The 20,422-nt window shown below is 43.6% G+C and overlaps 2 protein-coding genes across 6 annotated transcripts in view; both read right to left on the reverse strand.

Annotated features, from left to right (window-relative positions):
• DZIP1L (DAZ interacting zinc finger protein 1 like) overlaps nt 1-7,368 on the reverse strand; it is a 31,556-nt gene extending 24,188 nt beyond the window's left edge. For 2 of the 4 annotated variants that reach the window (XM_083506390.1, XM_083506389.1), the window contains exons 1-2: nt 7,291-7,368; nt 2,206-2,784 (exon numbers count right to left, since the gene is read on the reverse strand). In XM_083506390.1, the coding sequence (XP_083362516.1) occupies nt 2,206-2,784; nt 7,291-7,362 (651 nt within the window). In that variant the 5' untranslated portion in view covers nt 7,363-7,368. Of the gene's footprint in view, nt 1-2,205; nt 2,785-4,273; nt 4,946-6,941; nt 7,215-7,290 lie in introns of those variants that run through there. The other 2 variants (XM_083506392.1, XM_083506391.1) reach the window with 2 other exon arrangements.
• Nucleotides 7,369-8,884: 1,516 nt separating this feature from the next.
• Nucleotides 8,885-18,530, reverse strand: A4GNT (alpha-1,4-N-acetylglucosaminyltransferase). Of its 2 annotated transcripts, XM_083505768.1 has the most exons (4): nt 18,400-18,530; nt 13,188-13,917; nt 12,017-12,452; nt 8,885-10,816 (listed from the first exon to the last, which is right to left on the reverse strand). In XM_083505768.1, exons 3-4 carry the CDS (start codon nt 12,425-12,427, stop codon nt 10,193-10,195), a joined length of 1,035 nt encoding a protein of 344 aa, XP_083361894.1. In that variant the 5' UTR covers nt 12,428-12,452; nt 13,188-13,917; nt 18,400-18,530; the 3' UTR covers nt 8,885-10,192. The 2 variants fall into 2 exon arrangements, with proteins under 2 accessions (XP_083361894.1, XP_083361893.1); XM_083505767.1 differs by lacking the exon at nt 13,188-13,917.
• Between the last annotated feature and the right edge of the window lie 1,892 nt (nt 18,531-20,422).

A 20,422-nucleotide genomic window follows, 5' to 3' on the forward strand; every position in this document is an offset into this window, starting at 1 on the left:
GATTCAGGATATCCAATGCTCTCCTCTGTTCTGCAAGTACATCAACAGTCCCCTTCTGTAAGTCCTCCTGGTGTCTTGCCAAAAATTTGTCTTTATCTTGAATTGTCTTTATTTTCACTTTGTTTCCCTTATAGTCAAATGACAGCCCTTGTGGGAATTCCCACCTGAAACGGATAGCGTTTTTCTTTAATAAAAGGGCTAAGTCCTTGTAGTAGTTTCTTAAGTCCAGAAAATATTTTGGGATGTCTTTAAAGATCTGTGCAGCTGAGTTTCCAATCTGCAAGGCCTTTTCAAAGTGTAGTCCCAATATTTTGTCTCTTTCCTCCTTGGATCTAAGTGTAATCAAGCAGTCTCTCGGAGTCTTTCTGTTTTGCTTCTTACCCAATCTAAAGGCAGTCGTAATTTTGAATTCGTCTTCCTGGAGTTCCCAACAATCCACAAACTCCCGTGTCAAGTATTCCACAAGGTTGTCTCCTTCATTCTCCGGGATCAGTCTTATTTTTAAATTTCTCTCTTTCCTCTGTAACTCCCACAAGGCCAAAGTTGCATCATGCTCATAGACCTTCTTGGCGATCGGCTCTAATTTCTCCTGTGTCTCTCCCGCAGTAGCTTTGGCGTCTTCCGCAATTTGGCGCGTAGTGGCGTTTTCCTCCACCAATTTATTTATAGATTCTGTATTCTGGTTTAGTCTTGCTGAAATTTCTGTTAATTTTAGTGTATTCTCTGAAGTCTGTTTTGTCAGAGACTCCAGAGTTTGGTTTATCTTGAGCAAGGCATCTGTCACAGCTTCCATAGAGACGGCTGCTCCTTTGTCTTGTCCTGTTGATGCTGTTGTTCCTGTTGATCCAACTATTGCGCCTGAGATTGAGCCTCTTTTCTTTACCTGTGACTGTTGCAGCTGTTGTTGTAATTGTTGCTTGGTCTTGGCCCTTGTGACTATCTCTTCTTGTGCGCCACTCATGTCAAGGTCAGTTCCCACGGGATTTATTCTCCCTTGGAAAATTCCACTGTCTTAGGCCGTGCCGGACTTCACTTTGTCCTCTAGAGGGGGCAAATCAAAATGGCCATAGAGCAAAGATTCCAGGTATAGAGACAAAGGAGACTGTCCCAAATGTCCAAAATATAAAAGGGAGATTAACACAGTCAGAAGTCTAGAAGCTTGTTACTTCAAATTGCCACAGTTGCCCTATTTATGCTACTTCTTGTTGTATTGTACAGTAGCCAGGCACTGTGGAAACTTTGTATCAAAGTATCACTTCACAGGGAAAAGTCAGTTCAGTGTACTAAGAAGGCAGACCGTTTCATGCTTTCAAATAAGTGAGACAGCAGAGGTTTTTTACTTCCAATAAATCTTGCAGTTATTGCTCAAATTCACCTCCCCTCTGCCCTGCTAGCTAGAGGGGAGATCAAAGGGTCTGAATGTCCGGTTAAGCTGATCAAAGAGCAAGTTTAAACGGATGCAGGTTTAGAGCTCCGTTGCTTTCACTTTCATGCAGTCGGGGGGAGGCAGACTTCCTTTGTTTAGATCTCCCCCGTTTTTAGCCCAATTTTTAAAATTTTAAAGGTCCCGATTATATTTCAGCTCTTACTCACGGGGATTCAGTCCAGATTTTCTTTTCAGGAAGGAATCGGCGCTCTCCGCTTATGGCGACGCGGCTTCACTTCGCAGGCTGGGTAGCGACTCTCAGCACCGCGCTCACTCCCGATGTCGATCCGTAGCCTTTAAAAAGGCTCTTTCACGGTACCGGGGGGCGCAAAGGTGCCCACCGAGTCTCCTTGTTCTCAGGCTTCAGCGCCTGGGATTTTAGGGGTCCCCCGCTTGCCGTAGCGGGTAAGACCCGAACTTGCGAAGCAGTCCTTCTCCGGAGCTCGGAGCTAGGACCGCCATTAAGCGCTGGCACCGACCGGAAGTCCTCTAATGTTTGAATTTTTTGTGTGTTTTTGATATTTTGTTGGGAGCTGCCCAGAGTGGCTGGGGAAACCCAGCCAGATAGGCGGGGTATAAATAAATTGTTGATGTTGTTATTGTTGTTAGGACTGGGTGATGGGAGGAAGAAGCATCCGAGTTACATTCCAGACATCATGATATATCAACATATCATGGTATTTAGCTGCTGATATACCACAATGTTGAATACTAGATATCAGCTAGCCCTGCTTACAATTATGAAAGCTGCACAGAAAGCATGCAGCCATATCACTCACCTTGTGGTAGTTATTGGCCCCAGCTTGCAAGAGCAATTGCTGCGTGGCAATCATCTTTTTACGCCTCCTGCTCTCTTCCTTGACACCCTTCAGCTCTTCTGCTTGCTTATCCCAGTCCTGCTTGACGCGTTTGAGGTCTTCCAGGGTCGCTTGGTGTTGCTCTTCCTGAAGGGCCAGGCTCATGCTCAAGTACTCCTGAGAGTGCAGCAGGTACTCGATGGTCAGCTGGGCCATCTTGAAGACTTTCAAGAGCACAGGGTCAACTGGCTGCTGACAGTAGGGGCACTTTTCTGCATCGAGGTTGCAAAAGGTGATGCTGTTGATGTTCTCCTGCAGAGTGGCAAGGTCCAGCTCGCGAGCCACCCGCTCCACATCGATGGCACTGAACCGCCTCCAGTCGATCGTGTCTCGCCGCAACTGGAATTTAAAGGCGGGGACCATGCTCGGACCGGCGAGCATGCTGCCCAAGAGATGGCTGCTGCTTGGGAAGTTCACAGGAAATGTGGAGCCTGGCATACCTGTCCAATAATGACGGTGTGCAGACAGTTGTGGTGGGTAGTAAATATTAGCAGCGAAAGGCTGGGCAATGAAAAGGATACAAGATGAATTAAGGCTGGAACAAAATGGGAGCTGTACTTGTGTACTTGAAGCAGACCCAAAACATATACGTAAGAGCCTGCTGAATCCGGCTAATGGCCCATCTAGTTCACATCCTATTCTCAGTGGCCAAACAGATCCCCATGGGAATGTCTCAAGCAGGACCTGAACACAAGAACCCTCTTCACTCCTGTGGTTCCCAGCAATAGCTATCCAGAAGCATTACTGCTTCTGACCCTGGAGGCAGAGCACAGCCATCATGGCTGATAGCGACTGCTAGTCTATGTCTAATGCTCTTTTAAAGCCATTCTAGTTGGAAGCCATCACTGCCTCCTGATGGAGGGACTTCCATAGTTTAACTATGTTCCGCATAAATAAGTTCTTCCTTTTATCCATCCCGAATTATCCAACATTCTGATTCATTAGATGTTTGTGAGTTCTAGCGTTATGATAGAAGGGGAAACGACCTTTTCTCTATCCACTTTCTCCATGCCATTGATTTCTATTATGTCACCTCTTCCCTGCCCTTCATCTAGACCAGTGGTTCTCAACCTGTGGGTCCCCAGATGTTGTTGGACTACAACTCCCTAGGGATGATGGGAGTTGTAGTCCAACAACATCTGGGGACCCACAGGTTGAGAACCACTGGTCTAGACTAAAAAGTCCCAAAATGGGGCAACCTTTCCTGATAGGAAAGTTGCTCCATTCTCTTGATCATTTTGGCTGCCCTTTTCTGCGTAGCCTGCAAAACTGATTTCCTTTTATATTATTCTACTCAGTCCTCGGGCACATGGGAGAACTCAGTCAGTGGGGCAGGAGACCCTGAATCTCAAGGTCATGGATTCAAGCTCCATGTTGGACAAAAGATTCCTGCATTGGGGGTTGAACTAGATGACCCTCATGGTGCCCTCCAACTCTACAATTCTATGTTTCTATATCACTTTACTTATTACCATACTTGATCGTTAAACAACCACAGATTAGAAACAACTACTAAGTTTTCAAATAAGTGAAGAAAATAGCAAGATGAATAGGTGAGCAAATCAAGGTGACTGCTGTTTCTAGCTGAAATGTTTGATTCATTCGCTATTAAATTCAAAGTTGGCTCTCAATATAGGCTTATCAAAAATACAGGCGAGGGTTCCAGCTTCCATATAAAAAACACTCCTGTGCTCATGTACTCAAACAACTATAATTTGAGTTGTGTTGATTCCTACTCAAATAGAAAATGCACGAGAGTCACTGAGCTTTCAGTTCTGAGGACTGAAAAAATGAGGACATCTGATATGGTACTCTTATTATAACAATTTGCTTTCAACATTTAATTGCCACAATTACAAAACCGCTTACAATGTAATCCTAGACATGCTTATTCAAAAGAAAGTTCTATTATGCTCAATGGGATTTACTTCCAGGAATGTGTGCATAGGATAGTAGTCTCTAGGGGAAAGTACTTTAAAATGACACATACCATTTTTTCCAGTATAGAAATGCTGTTCTGATCTATCTGGACCCCTTGCTTATTCACAACAGACAGTTGTGTTGTGCAACGGTGTGTTACTAGGTGTGTCCTGGCATGATGGTAACAGGACTCCAAAGTTTCCCTCACAGTAGCACAAATATACCATAGCTAAGCAGCACGCTCCAAGTGGTTAAATATTCATTCTTGGCTTTGTATGTATTTGTTTGCAGCTCCAGTATGAGCAAACAAGGATCACAATGAACAACTAGGTGATAACATGTCTTCTCATCTGCCAGCAAAGCTGCTCTGCATTCTACACAGGACAAACAGGCCAGTCTAAATATGAAAGACTAAATGGACACCAGTCTGACATTTGAAGTGGGAATATTCAAAAACCAGTGGTGGGACAGTTCAACCTACCAGAATACTCTGTAAATTACCTTAAAGTAGCCATCCTGCAGCAAGGGAAATTCAAAGGGAGATTGCAATATGAAACCACTGAATTGTATGAAAGGGTTCAGTGCTATCACTTGTGGGCTGAACCGAGACAAAGGACTTTAGCATATTAGAGATGTTAACTGCTTTACAAAGCATGGTGCCTGTGCCCTCAATAACTATTTGTGAAGTCCCACTGTTAAATATGGAATTATTACTCTCTGTACTTTTCCGCTTTTCATTTCCCTCTGACTTCACTTTTAACAGTTTCCCTCTACCTGCCCCACCCCCCATACCAAAACCTCAGGATAACACTTCATGCATCTGATGAAGTGGACTGTAGTTCACAAAAAGCAAGTGGCATAATAAATGTGTTAGTCTTTTAGGTGCCATAGGACTCCTGGGGTGTGTACAGCCTGCATAATAATGTGCATTCAGTGCTGGATGCAAGTGCCTTTTAGGGGTGCTGTACATATAATGTCCTCCCCATGCTGTCCCAGTGTCCCACACTATTTGCCCACCTGAAGCACATTCTGCTGCAATGGTTATAATCTGCTTTGTGCTGGGAGTGCACTTCTCAAGCACTTGCTGTTTACCTGCGCACAGAGAGAGCGCTTTCTCAGGTCCCCTCCTGCAGGGGCAGACCTACTGATGTTGCAGGGCTGTTATCACTCCCCTCACCATGTTTAGCTTGCCTATGAATGAAAGGGGCAAAATGTACAGGTTGATGTAATTTTCAACCAGGCCCTTGGCTGATTAACATTCTAAAGCCTTTTAAATGTGTGTGGGGGGGGGAGGAGGGGGTTGTTGTTTTGTTGTTTCTGTTTTAACTATTTATTTGTGCTTTTATCTTGTATTTCTATGTTGTGAACAACCTTGAGATCTTTTGAGTGGTATAAAAATCTAATAAATATTAATAGGCAAATAAATTTTCTTGCAGCTGCTGAAGTCCCAGGGGCCCTGTCAGAAGCAAGGCGGCAAGCCACATTGTAAAGCATCATTGGTGGTGCTTAAACAGAATTACAGGAAGCTGCTTAAACAGAATTACAGGAAGCTGCCTTATGCTGTCAGACTATCAGTCCATCTCACTCAGTATTGTCCGCATGAGTGTTTCTCAATCTTCAGTTCCCCATAAGTTGTGGGGTTACGGCTCCCATCATCCCTGATTAAAAGGGTTGAGGGTCTCCAGTTGTTTTTGGACTACAACTCCCATCTTCCCTAGCTAGCAGGACCAGTGGTCGGGGATGATGGGAATTGTCGTTCAAAAACAGCTGAAGATCCAAGTTTGGGAAACACTGGTCTACACAGATTGGCGTGGGTTTCAGACAAGGGTCTTTTTTAGCCCTTCCTGTAGATGGCAAAGATTGAACCTTCGGCTTTCTGCATGCAGTGCAGATGCCCTAACACTGAGTTTCTTCCCTCCCCCTACCTTTTCTCTCACACCATAGAAGAGAATGGCCTTAGTAACATGCCTCTCTTGACAACCCTCGACAACCTCTCTGGAAAACTGCCCCTGGATTTCCAAGTGCTAAGAAGCCCCAATGCCTCCGAAGAGAAGGATGCACCGGGCCTTTCTGGCCGCGGAATGTCGAACTCCCCTCTCCCCCCCCCCCGCCCCCGCAAATTTTGGCTAGCAATTTCTACTCAGGCAGTTTCAAAACTGAACAAGGAGCGATGCCTTTTCTCCTCCTCCTCATCCTCCTCTCCTTTTTTTTTTTTTTTTTGGTGGCAGGCTACTTTATAACCAGCATGCCCCAAATCAGCGCCCCTGCTTCCCTTCCCGGTAAACCAACTCCCCTTCCTGCCACGCAGCCCCCAAGTCCTCCCCTTAGCTGCTTCAGATTCTCCAGTAAAGTTTGCAAGGAATCGGCTTTTGGAGAAAAGTTTCCTAGGCAGGCTGCAGGCAGGAGTAGCTTGGTGGACAGCGAGGGAGGAGCTACTATGTAGATTTAGTTCGCTTGGTCAGCTCAGCTCCTTAAGTTTCCAGTCCGGAGGTTCCTGCGAGTGTTTGAAATTTAACAAGCCACTTCATCCGCTGATGTTTTCCGGAGCGGTGGGAACATGCAAGAGGGAAAGAAGGCGAGCAGTGGCTTGAACAAAGCAGAGCTGGTTAGTCCCACCTCTCTGCATTCCTCCTCCTCCCCCTCTTCCCTCCCTCCTTCCCTCCTCCAACTCTTTTGCTACAGAGCTTCACGATGCAACGTTTCAGTTCTTTAGAGTACCAAACAAAGCAAATCCTTACCTGTCTCCAGGGCGCATGTTTTGTGGCGTGGGGTTGGGAACTGGGCGCGTGCGAGAGAGAAAGAGAGCGATCTAAAGCAGCCTGGATTTGGAGGCGCAACTCAGTCCGAGCTGGAATCTTCCTTCTCTCCTCCCACCCAGGAAATTCAACACCATCCAGCAAAGCGCTGGTTCCCCACAGCGACGAATCGCCTCGGCCTAAATGCACAACATCAGGCTGAAGCGGGAGAAAGCAGCTCCAGGGCTTTGAGCGCAGAGAGCTGCTCCCTCGAGGATGGGGGGGGGGGAATCGCTGCGAGGCCGTCCCCAAAGCCAAGCCGTTGCTGTAGTAACTTCTAATAACACCCTACCTGATTTCCCTTTCCCTTCTTGTTTGGCTTTGCTAACGCGGAAAGAGGGAGGATCAGGTAATAAAAGTGCATTAGAGCATCGATGCTCAGGGGGTTATTAAGCTGCTGTATGTTTGATAACAAAGCTGCCTCCCCGTGGCTATAATTGTACCCGAACATGTAACTGCAGGTGAAGAGGCTGGGCTCACGGTTGCAATTAAGGACAGGCAAATCTGTCAACATGGGTTTCTCTTAGTTACTCGTTTTTCCAGTCTTCAGTTCAGTTTGCCACTTTCCCACATCAGTTTGCAATGATTATTATTTTTAAAAGTCCTCAGGGTAATCGATCAGCATTTGGGCATGGATTTCTCCTGATAAGACACACTTTTCTATATGATTTTGCCTAATACAGTGGTACCTTGGGTTACATACGCTTCAGGTAACATACACTTCAGGTTACAGACTCCGCTAACCCAGAATTAGTACCTATGGTTAAGAACTTTGCTTCAGGATGAGAACAGAAATCGTGCTCTGGCGAGGCAGCAGTAGCAGGAGGCCCCATTAGCTAAAGTGGTACCTCAGGTTAAGAACAGTTCCAAGTTAAGAACGGACCTCCAGAACGAATTAAGTACGTAACCAGAGGTACCACTGTATATACATTTTTGCAAGCTAGTTTCCTCTAATGTAAAGCATTTTTCTATGTTATTTTCACTAATATGTGCATAAAAATGCAAGACTACAGCTACAGTTCTATCTCTGGGAGTAAGCCCCATTGATCTCAGTCATGGGACTGACCTTGGAATAGATATGTATTGGATTGTGCTGTAAGTTTTGGTGACATGAAATCAACCAACTTACTTGCATATGTAATACATTTTATCTGGGTTTCTTTTGCTCGGTTCCTCTGGCCATGTCATTTACCCTTGCCCAAACTGCAGTTTGCAAAACCAAACAGAACTTTGCATCTGATCCTTGATGGATTGGGGGCATTCTAGTCTGCTCAATTACTATAAATTGTCTCAAGAGGCAGTAGCTTAAATAGCAACTTGTTTTGCAGTAGGTAAAGCAGAATCATATGCCTGACAAGCAATGGCTTATCCACCTCCCCATCCTGTCCTTAAATGAGGCCAGCACAGGGTTTCACGATTCTCCATGAATCTTATGGACAAAACGAAATGGCTTTGTCCTTGTCCTTTCAGTGCCCCTTAATAAGTGGTGTATTGAGTACCTGTCAAAGCAAGGAAAGGCCTCTCCCCCCACAAAAAAGTTACTAGGAAAGTTGAAGAGGATAATATATGTAGTTAAGTTCAGAAGTTAGTAGACACCTATTTCTGCATGCAATCAAATTGGCATATAAATATGGTATATAAATAAGTTACACCATACCAGACAGTTGACTGTAGCTTATCTATTAAAAAGGAGGCAGGAGGGTCAAATGAAGAACAATATATATAAGAATATCAGGACAAAGACCATCATTCATTATGTCAAGACCCAATATTCCTGCATACATACTGAAGGTTGAAATCCTGTATTATTTGGACATAAGCTCCTATGAATTCAACGGGGCTTACTTCTAAATCAGATATGTACAGGATTGCACTGGAAATCAGTCTTCTTTATTTGTTACAGCTTTATTTATTATATCAACCACAGCATAATGAAAAGCAGATGCAAACAGATGCACAACATAGTATCCATCACCACGACAAACACATAGCATTTTAGCATGATGTGTATCAACAGGGATGTAGACATTGTTTTTAACAAAAATCTGCCTGACTTCAGTGGCAGTAGCAAAAGATAGAATTATGTAGGAAATGGCAATTATTATTCCATCTATAGCCATTTATTTTATTATTTATTCAGCTATTATGGAGTTTCCCCCAGGTGGCATTGCTGCCAAACCATGGCATTCTAATCTCTCTCAAGTTATTTTCCCATTATGAGGAATGGATGAAGGAGTTGGGTATGCTTTGCTTGGATAAGAGGAGACTGAGAGGAAATATGATAGCCTTCTTCAAACATCTTAAGGCCTATGACATGGAAGATGGAGCAAGTCTTCCTTCCCACCGGCTCTGGAGGGTAGGATTCAAACCAATGGATTTAAGTTACAAGAAAGAAGATTCTGCCTCAACTTCAAAAAGAACTTGTTGATGGTAAGAACTGTTCAACAGTGGAATGGACACCCTCAGAGCAGTGATGGAAGAACCCCCTCTGGCACCCAGGGCAGGATGCCAAGGGGCGGGGCGAACCGCCCAGTGTTGCACATGTGAAGTCCGTATGGACTGTGCATGTGCAGCATCCCGTATGGAGTGTGTACACGCGGTGACCATACAGGCTGCCGTCTGCTTGCAACGACTGTACGGGCTGCCGCTTGCATGACGACCATACGGGCTGCCATGTGAGTGGCATCCCATACTGAGTGTGCATGTGGGGCATCTCGTATGGAGTGCACATGTACGGCAGCCCATAACGTCGCCATGCGAGAGGCAGCCTGTATGGACGCTGCACGAGTGGCACCCATACTGACTGCGCATGCCCTCAGCCACTCTACAGCTGGGGGGAGGCAGGGGTCATCTTGTCACCCCCTCCAGAGTGGCACCCGGGGTGCCCTGCCCCCTCCGCCCCCCACTTCATACGCCCCTGCCTCAGAGAGTGGTGAACGCTACTTCTTTGGAGGTTTTCAAGCAGAGGTTGGATGGCTATGTGTCAGGGATGCTTTAGATGAAATTCTTTGAGATGCTTTTCATTCATGACCCTCAGGGCCCTTTCCAAGTCTGCAATTCTCTGATTTCCATCCCCCCTGAGAATATTAAAAATCATCTTGCAGTGGAAGGTGATCTGCTTGGGAGCCCGAGGTTCCGAAATTATACGCCTAATAGGATAAGTATTGCATATGGTAAAATATCCTCCTTTTGCTTTACCACAATGGGCTAGTTTTATTTTGAGACATCTGTTTGCTTCCTTGTGCAGCTTGAATAAGACTCTGGTAAGTAGTAGGGCAATGTGTTCTGAACAGGTTTTCCACCAGGGCATTGCTCCCAATGATCACATTTCTCTTCTCTTTCCTGTTCATGAAGTTCCACAGGTGCAAAGCATAGGACTCATTGAAGTCTGGCTTTGAATCCCACACTTCATAGTACTTATGCCACAGTGTGTAGGGGATGGGATAGAAGCGCTGGGGGTGCAAGAAGGAAATGTTGTGACATGTCTGATCCTCCACATTATTGAAATCTGTGAGGTTGCACAGCCTCTTTAGCACCCTTGTGATTAAGTGAGGTCCCTGATTTCCCCAGATGGCTCCGTTGTAGTGCTGAACAAAATCTACCATGCAGTCCCAGAGGAACCAGTGATGACGCTGAAAACCAAGGATCCCATTGCTGGAGAACTGGGAAGACTGGGCTGCCAAGAAGTTGGCCACTGGGATGGGTCGGATGGAAATGACATCTGTGTCCATATAAATCCCACCGTATTTCCACACCATTGCAAGCCTGATTGCATCAGAGATAATATAGACCCAGTTCTTCTCCTGTGTTGCATTCACCTGCAGGGTTAAAAATGGACACAGAATCAAGGGATAGCCCCTAGCTCCTAAGACATACTCCTTACTTCTTCCTTTCAATGCCTGCAATATTTCCACTACTGGAAGTTCAGGAATGCTTAGCCCTGTGGAGCAGCTCAGGTGTCACATGTATGTGATCCTAGGTTCAAATTCTGGATGTGACTTCCCACTAGAAAAGACCTCACCTCTATACAGGCATACCTGAGAAGGTATAGGGCCTGAACGTATCAGTGGGTTCACTGCATCAATCAGTATCTCAGCTCCTACAGAGGCCACTTAACCTGTGGGTGGGAGCAGAGCCCAGCGGTAGACCACAGACATCATGTTTTGCCTGTTGAACACCCCAGGCTTAATTCCTACTATCTCCAGTTCAAATGATCAGATAGGTGATGAGCAAAACTTCTGCCTGAGATCCTGGAGAACTGCTGCCAGTCAAACAATACTGAGCTGTATTGGCATATATTTAGTGTAAAAGGAAAATATCAATTTTTAACATGCTGAATAGTACTACACTGGTACCTCTGGTTACAAACTAAATTCCTCCTGGAGGTCCATTCTTAACCTGAAACTGTTCTTAACCTGAGGTACCACTTTAGCTAATGGGGCCTCCTGCTGCCGCTGTGCCACCGTCACACGATTTCTGTTCTCATCCAGAAGCAAGGTTCTTAACCCGAGGTACTATTTCTGGGTTAGCAGAGTCTGTAACTTGAAGCATCTGTAACCCGAGGTACCACTGTAGCCAGTTTATTCAGAATTTCTGGAAAACAGAAATTGTGAATTTGAAACTCTGAAGCCCAATGCAAGTGTAACATATGATGGTGTGTTCTTTTTCATCATATTGACTCTCTCTTCTGAATTCTCCCCACTACCTGGGCTGATTGCCATGCATGGTGATTACTAACACTGTGCTGTACACGGTAAAATGATACCAAAGGATATAATAAAACATGCTTTGAAGTTACATCTTCCCCAAACATTACTAAATTTAAGCATACAATGACATTTCAGTGTCTTGGTAGGAAAAGGCAGTTAACAATTTCTTTTCTTTTGCACTGATAAAGCCACCAGTAAGCAGTTTGTATTTTTTAAAAAGGGAGATTGATATTTGTCACCAAAAATATTTTACAACTAACTTTGCAATTAATGCATCCCACCAGAAAACGATACCTCTTTCTCTCTCACCTGATGGTACCACCGGAACAGAGGTGTGTCCTGGAACAAAATGTCCATCTCCAGGGGGAAAAGGAAAACATTCTTCATAGCCGATAAGAAAGACAGCGAAGGGGAAGTCAACTTGAAATCTATCGTTGTGCTATTGTTCAGCCCTTGCATTAAAAAAATGATGGGTCTGTCCGAATAGATTCTAGCAGCAGATTCCACAGAGCATAAAACCAGTGGTGGAGGCTGCAGATGATCAGTTGTCTCCAGAAAGATGATACTTCTCCCCTGGGAGAGGACATCTTGGGGTATCACAAGTTGTTTAGCAACAGGTTTGCAGGAAAATAAGCAACCAGGTTCTAGGGAGAACTCATACAGTATCCCAAATGCAAGCAAAAAGAAGATACATAGGTACATCTGGCTCTCCTTCAGCATGTTGACTGATTCTCCAACTTTTGATCTTAATAAAAACATAATAAATATTAGTCATACTCTTCTTCACACACACACACACACACACACACACACACACACACACACACTTGTTGCACTTTGCTTTTCAAAACCTTAACAATAGGTGATCACCATCCTTCTCAGCAGAAGGTTGTGCCCTATTAACAGATTCTGTGGGGTTGCAATGGAAATGTGGGATGAGGAGCCTTGTTTACAGCATGAATGAATTCTTTCAGTCTCCTGGAAAAATATATGGTTAAAAAGAATGGTTCAAGCAGGGGTGTGAAAGCTGTGGCCCTCCAAATGTTGTTGGACTCTTGCCAGCCTCAGTCAAACATGGCCAATGGCCAGGAATGAAGGATGTTGTAATCCGGCAGCATCTGAAGGCCCCCAGCTTCATCAACCCTGGGTTAGTGGTTGACAATACAATCCTATATGTCTCATTATTTTCAAAATAAAAAAATTCCTTCCAGTAGCACCTTATTTATTTTCAGTGGAGCTTACTCCCAAGTAAGTGTATATAAGATTGCAGCTTGCATTTGGGGGGATTTTCCTTTCCTTTCCCATCCCATCCAATTTCTAAGGGTGCAAAGCCACTCACTATACATGCAGACCATGGCAAAAGATCTGAAATCCAGCAAAAATCCTAGAAAAGACCTGCAAATTCTTGGGAGATAATTAGCAGGATGCAGCAGCGTTATTCATGGTAAAATTCAAAAAATAAATATAGATGTCCTCTTACCACCATTTCCTAGATTCCCTTACCTGCCTAAGGGGATTCTTTTCCTGGGTCACTTAAAGAACCCTCCTCATGTTGCTGAGTAGACTCCATTGCTACTGCTGAATTCAGTGTTCCCAGTGGGGCTGCATTCAGAAAATGAACCAAAGTCTGAATTGATTCCCCTCCCAAGCACCAGGCTTTCTCTTCTGTTGCAGACAGGATGCTGATGGGATAAAATTATTTACGGGAGCTCTTTCTTCTCTATCGGTGATTAGTGTCTCTGTCCTAATATGGAAGCAGAAATGAGGTGAATAGGAAGCCCATGTCAGGTCTCTGCTGCAGCAATATCAGAGATGGATGGCAGATGAATAAAATTATTTCATAATTGTTCAAAGTTAGAAAGAAAAACAAAATGCCATCCTCCAATTTTGGGGAGGTAATACAGTTTTCAGGAGAAAATGAATGTCCCTTCTTCCCAAACTCTGATGTGCTGAGATTGTGTCAGCCAGCTTGCTTGTGCAGCTATTTTGAGACTGTCCTGAACGAGCCATAGATCATCATAAGCCCAATGTCTTCAACAGATGCCCTACAGTACTTTAGGCCAGCTGTGTCTGCAGGAGACTTCAGGAAAGGTAGCAGCTGGGATTCATATAGGTTAGCATCTTGGGTGTTGCTCCATGTCTTCAGCCTCAGCTCCTCAGAAACTCGAGACTTTATTGAATTCAGTTGCAATCTCTCCAAACATGTCTGACTGATTAAAAAAAATAAAATTCAAAAGGTAGCACCCTCTCTATGTTGGTACCTTGGAACACCCTCTAGTTTGCAAAAGACAAGGAATGGCTGTTCTGTCTTTCCCACAACATCCATCTTTTCCATCCAGAAGATAATTTTTGCCGTCAAAGGGGTTGGAACTGATTAAGCACTGCTCCTTCTGCAGAGAAGATCTATTTATCATTGCAAGACAAGTGGCTGAGTGGAGTTTGCAAAGCTCTCCTCAGCCAAGATGCTGATCTCAGTGCTGGCTGCTTAATAAATGTTATCCACTCCTTCTCGGCTTTGCCTATCACAGTAGAAACTTTCAGCTGCAATGCTTCAGCCAACAGCACTGGAGTCGTTTCAAGCGATGAGCTGTCGGAAGAAGGCTGCAGACTCTAAACAGCATGAATAATTTAATATTCTCGGAAGCATCTGATTGTCATTAAAGCATCATTTTGGGGAAGGAAAGGCCTGTTCAAAAGGTGTGTCAGGGTAATTTTGCAGATTAATCCCTTTTCAGTGAATATTCACTACTCTGCTATACTCAAAATCAGGATGCTAAAGAGAAGTGAGATAAATTATCATTTTCTTCCAGTGCATATTTGAATGTGCTTCTTTTACTCTCTTTTAGGGCGTGTGGAATGTTGTCTTCAGGAAAACATGCTTGGAACCATCATTGCCAGCTTTTAGGTGCCTGGGTTTTTGCCCAGACTTTTGGTCATTCACTTGGAATGTAGTGTCGTAAGGCTTTTGGCCTGTTTCGTGGAGTTCATTATTATTATAATTATTGTTGATGGAGAGCATTTTGAAATATTCTTCTGTTATATTTCTTCTGTAGGTATGGTTTTTAAATGATTGCCAAACTGTGTGGTATTTTATGGATTCGTAAATCACTTTGAGACATTTTCTTGTGGAATATGATGCAGAAATGTAATATCAGGGATGTGAAACCTATGGTTTTCCAGATGTTGCTGGACTCAGACATGGATGCAACAGAAAAGGAACTTATTTCCATTTATGGTGGGAGTGCTCACACTTATAAGCATTTTGGATAGTGAGACATACAGAAATGGGGGAAGAATACTGCAAAAATCAATTCATTGTACTCCAGAACTTTTTTTTGGGGGGGAGGGGAAATCAAGGATTAAACAAGGATATTTTATCTGTTAACATTTTTATTAATTGCCACTAGTCCTTCTAATTGGAAGGAATTAGAAAATCTGTCTATACAATCTTCGTATAAGAACGTCTTGTTGATTGAAATCTCTGCAAAGATAACATTCAACTTAAAGCTGCAACAGGGTAAAGCAAAACCATTTCAGTATCCCTTTATCATAGACCAAAATATGTGCATCTCTCTGTCAGAAACAGCCAAATCTATATGGACTTCATAATCATGCACACATGGTGATTGTCCAACTTCCTTTTTGTTATTGGTGCAGTTGAGTCATAACCATACAATTTTTAAAATAATAAAAAATAATAATTGAGAGGACATTTATAATGATACTGCATTACGTGCTCACCTACACCAATGTTTCAGTCGATAAGCTTGGTTATATGTTTACTCTTTTCCTTATATTTGTATTCTTATCTTGAAAATCAATGTGTGTGTGTGTGTAATTCAAGCCAATTACTTTTTTCTTCAATTTGCTTTATGAAAGCCAGATATGGAAGTACATGTTGCAACATCCTGCCAAACTCTCAAATTTCTCCAACGTGTTCTGTGAAAAAGGATTTCCATTTTGCTGCCTCATTTTTGGGGCATTTCATAATTTCTTTCGTGGGGGTGGGGTCTTGTTCTTCCCTTATCACTGCTAGGTGGCCAAGGGTTCTCTTTCTTGTAAGCATGGCTTATAAGCTCTGCAGTCTGCAGGGTCCTTTTATCATACTCAAAGCCATGCCTCTTCACACTCACATGCAGCTTTATAAGATTATACAATGATCTTACCATTTTACAATAATAATAATAATCAGGACTGCATTGCAACAATTAATGCAGACCTCCATGTGTTGCCTTTGAAGTAGATAATTTCTGAGAACATGCATTGACACATTATTTGGAGTGCTCAACTACCTTCTTTTGAGCTGACTTGTGTTTTCCACGATGTTCCATTGTACACAACTGAACTTGCACACCATTCTCTTGAAACTGAAGCACATTGTAAAAGAATAGAAGCATAACCACCCAGCCACACCCTACTTACCATTTTCCCCTCTTTCCCCCTCTTTTCTTCCTAACCAAATAATGATAATAATAAAGATAGGAAGCTTTAAACAGAACAGAGCTGAGTAGTTCTATCCTGTTTCCATTTGCTGTTTTTATTTAATCCATCCAATCCACTTGGTTTATTTAAACCAAGGACTTGTACATTGACCACTAATAATGAATCCGAGGTTGTAGATATTATTGCAAATTTATTATGCTGTTTTTGCAATGTACAAGAAGACTTGGTCTTTTTAATTATACCATTTATTATTTCTATGAATCTAATAAAAAGAAAAAACAAAACTGAGGCACATTGTGTTTCAAGTGCTTCTGAATGCTTAGCTTTGGAGCATACCATGGCTGAAAAGCTTCTCTTTGGTGTTGATTGGGCAGATCTAGGATCTAGAATAGGGACCCTATTGCAGAAACAGCAACAGGTCTTCAACCCAGCGGCGTAGCGTGAGTTGTCAGCACCCGGGGCAACGCAAGTAATTTGCGCCCCCTAACCCGGGGCAAGGCAAGTAATTTGCGCCCCCCCCAACCCCTAACCTGCGAGTTGCCGCTGGCGCTGCCGCCCAAACGACGCCGCTTGCCCGGAGGAGGAGGGGGGCAGAGAGGCGAGGAAAATGCAACGGCCCAGCAGCTACAGCAGCAGCGATGGAGGCGGGGCTGTGAGGAGGGGCTGCCTGGCGCGTCCTCCGCGGCGAGCGCTGAGAGCCGCTGCCTACCGGGCGCCTTCAGCCCGGACGCGCGCACAGCTCGTCGGTTCCGCGAGACATGCGGCTCCGCTACAGCCTGCGCCCGAGGCTCTTCGGCGACTCCGGAGGCAGCGAGCGCGCCCCCCCAGATGTTGCGCCCGGTGCGGCCGGCACCCCTGGCACCCCCCACGCTACGCCACTGCTTCAACCCCCTGCGACACTGGACCACTACACCACTGCACAGGATGTCTTCCCCCAGGGCTTAACTGAAGCATGGGAAGCCTGCAGAGTGCAGAACACTGATGAGATTATAGAATGAAAGAAAAGACAAACACACACACACACACACACACACACACACACACAACCTTTGACCACCTTGGAAGTGAAGTAAGCATGGAAGAAACCATGAGAATGTGACTGATTCCCCACCCCATCCTCTTTGATCATTTTTGAATGCAATTTCTCTTCTCATTAATTAATGAAGAATGGTTGAAAAGATGCAATAAATTTTCAGCACAACACTAATTTAATGTTATTGGGAAGCTGATCACCAGTCCCAAGGTTTAGGTAATTGCATGTGCATATCCAAATGTGTACTGTTACACTACGATACAATACGGTAATCTTTATTGTCACTGTCCCATACAGAACAATGAAATTGAAAAAAATCTACATCAGACATTCAGAAGTCAACAAGCCAGCTATCCCAGCCTGGTTAAGCCCCTAAAAGCTCTGATACCCCATAATTAAATACAATATACTCCTACAGAGACTACCTTACACTGCATTTAAAACCAAAATCGCATTTGGATAAAAACTTTCTCAGGCGGCTAGTCCTAGTCTTTATAACCCTATACCTTCTTCCAGAAGGCAGAAGCTGAAAGAGATCATTTCCGGGGTGCGTACTATCCTGCACTATCTTCAGCTTTCTTATGACACACCTGGAAGCATAGACTAGCTTACAGCTCCAAAATCTGAACACCTTTTTCTTGGAACATGGCACATATTAACTATAGACCTTGTAGTGCTTAACACCCCTTTGTGGTAGGCATATTTCACGTCTTCGATTATACTGTCTTTTTATGCAACATCAATGTATTACACTAAAGCTGCAATCTGATGCACACTTTCTCATTGGGAGTGAGTCTCAATGAACTCAGTGGGACTTCTCTGTAAGCATAAATAGGATGTTGCTATTTATATATTTGTTTATTCCTACAAGTATTATTTAAGAAAATAAAATGGTTCCTTCCTTCCATTTTCTGTTGAAAGAGATCAAAACATTTCTGCTTTTGTCACAGCATGCTCAGACCTTTATGCACCCTCTTGAAATGGCCACATTCATTGTCAGAGAATAATGCACTTGCCCTGAGACTCAAACCACTCAACAGAAAGACCATATTTCTCTCTCTAAAAAATTAAAAAATATTATGTGATGGGTAATCAAAATCCATCTTTTTCCATATCAATAAATATAAACCAAAGTAATTAATCTCCCATCTATATTTCTCATTGTTCTTGTTGTTTAATTTTCGTATGATGCATTTCAAAATAAACGAGAACTTACCAGCAAAACATGGAAAAGCAGAAGATTCTTCAGCAAGCAATGGTTAGACTTGGGTGCACATATATGGTGAAGAAGTTGCAGGAGAACCTTTCATATCCAGGACATGCACCACTGTTTCTGACTTCTAATGCAGCAACCCTAGAGGTGATATTTGCACATTACTTGCCCTGAGATAGGCAGAGGAAACAAATGCTTTTTTAAAGAAGGAAAAAATCGTACAGGTAGGGAAGAAATAAAACTGCCAAGACATGTACAGTGTAGAGCTTGCCAGCAGAAAGCAGCAGACAAACACTTTGGAATGATAACAAGAACATAATAAAGTAGCAATGTACTGGGAATAGCATAAAGGCTCAGGTGGAACAATACAATCTGCAAGATTAACATATAACAGATAGCTCATTTTCTTCAGTGTTCTGGAGTGGGTTCTTAGATACAGTAGGTTGAATCCAGACCAAGCAGGTGGTGTTTTGTTACCACTAAAATCAATGGGACTTAAGTTATTCATGAATAACTCTTTATATTGATTTCAATGGGACCTGTGCACTTTACAGTGCAATCTAACAATATTTGCTCAGGTCCTATTGAATCCAATGGGTCTAATTTCCAGGTAAGTGGGGTTAGGATTGCAGCCTTAGTGTGGATCCAACCCAGTATACACATGTTATCTCCTCATCACCAATCCTCTGCTGAACGCATTGTGAAGGAGAGATTCTTTAATGTAACTCCTTTCTCAGCCTCCTTGGAGGAGGATGCTGTGGTGCTCAGAAAAGGATATATTATATACAGTGATACATCGGGTTACATACGCTTCAGGTTACATACGCTTCTGGTTACAGACTCCGCTAACCCAGAAATATTACCTCGGGTTAAGAACTTTGCTTCAGGATGAGAACAGAAATTGTGCAGCGGCGGGGCCCGGCAGCAGGAGGCCCCATTAGCTAAAGTGGTGCTTCAGGTTAAGAACAGTTTCAGGTTAAGAACAGACCTCCGGAATGAATTAAGTTCTTAACCCGAGATACCACTGTACTGAACTCGCCATTTCTTTCACTGGATGCTGTCAATGGGGGTGGGGACGAGAGGAAAATATTTCAATGGGAGGGGGGAGGACATAACCCAACTGCACTAGAAAGAATAGGTATCTGTGGCATGTCTCTTGGAATGATTCCACCAGGTGCCTCCATGTCAAGAGATCTCACAATGATATATGCAGCTTTCTTATAGACCATCTTTTGAACCAAAGTTAAACAGCTGGATAGTTGCTGGTCACAGGGAGGATCTACTAGCAAGATTCATGGAGTGGACGACCCATTCTTCTGAAACATATTCACTGTGGACGTCTATGTGCAACACACATGGCTACTGGGGGCATAACTTATGAAGGGGGCTAGAGTGTATCAATGATCTTGTGGGTCTCCCTAGTTAGATTGCTGGAATGAGAGGCCTAGTTTCAAATCCCTCGTCAGGCATGAACTCCTTGGGTGATATTGGGCAAGTCACTGCCTTAATTGCTTTGATAATTTTCAAAAGCAATTTCTTTCCTCATTAATTGTCGGAGAACACTTTACAAAAAGGTGGGAGGATTTTTAATTTTTTTGACACAGAACTAATTATATCAAATAATGGCAAGCTTGTTGTGGTGTCAAGCAAGCCAAATGCAGCATAATACAACCCTCATCTTCCTGTGTGTAAGAGAGGCTCAGATACCAATTTACGTGGCCTGTTGAGACATCATTACCAGCCCACAAGCTTGCCATGTGATAAGATTTCTTCCATTCACAGGTAATCCATTCATATTGCAACAAAGCTCTTTCCATTAAATCTTATCTTTGCTGTGATAACCAATTAAATAACCAAGCATGTGCACTTAATGGTTATGTTATTTACAAGCATTAGATGGCAAACATAACAGTAAGAAATGGTGCCTAGCCTTCTAAGAAGTGAGACCCATAACCCAATTTTGCCTTACAGACTCTGCATGTTCAGGAGCCAGGCAGCTCCCACTTCCCACTTCTCCCTTCATCCT

This window comes from Podarcis liolepis (assembly GCF_965112155.1).
Source record: "Podarcis liolepis genome assembly, chromosome: 5".
Classification (NCBI taxonomy): domain Eukaryota; kingdom Metazoa; phylum Chordata; class Lepidosauria; order Squamata; family Lacertidae; genus Podarcis; species Podarcis liolepis.

Coding starts and splice junctions, on each gene's coding strand:
- A4GNT (XM_083505767.1), bottom strand. CDS start 12,427: ATGCTGAAGGAGAGCCAGATGTACCTATGTATCTTCTTTTTGCTTGCA. Junction 10,817..12,016: donor TGTTCCGGTGGTACCATCAG/GTGAGAGAGAAA, acceptor TTAACCCTGCAG/GTGAATGCAACACAGGAGAA.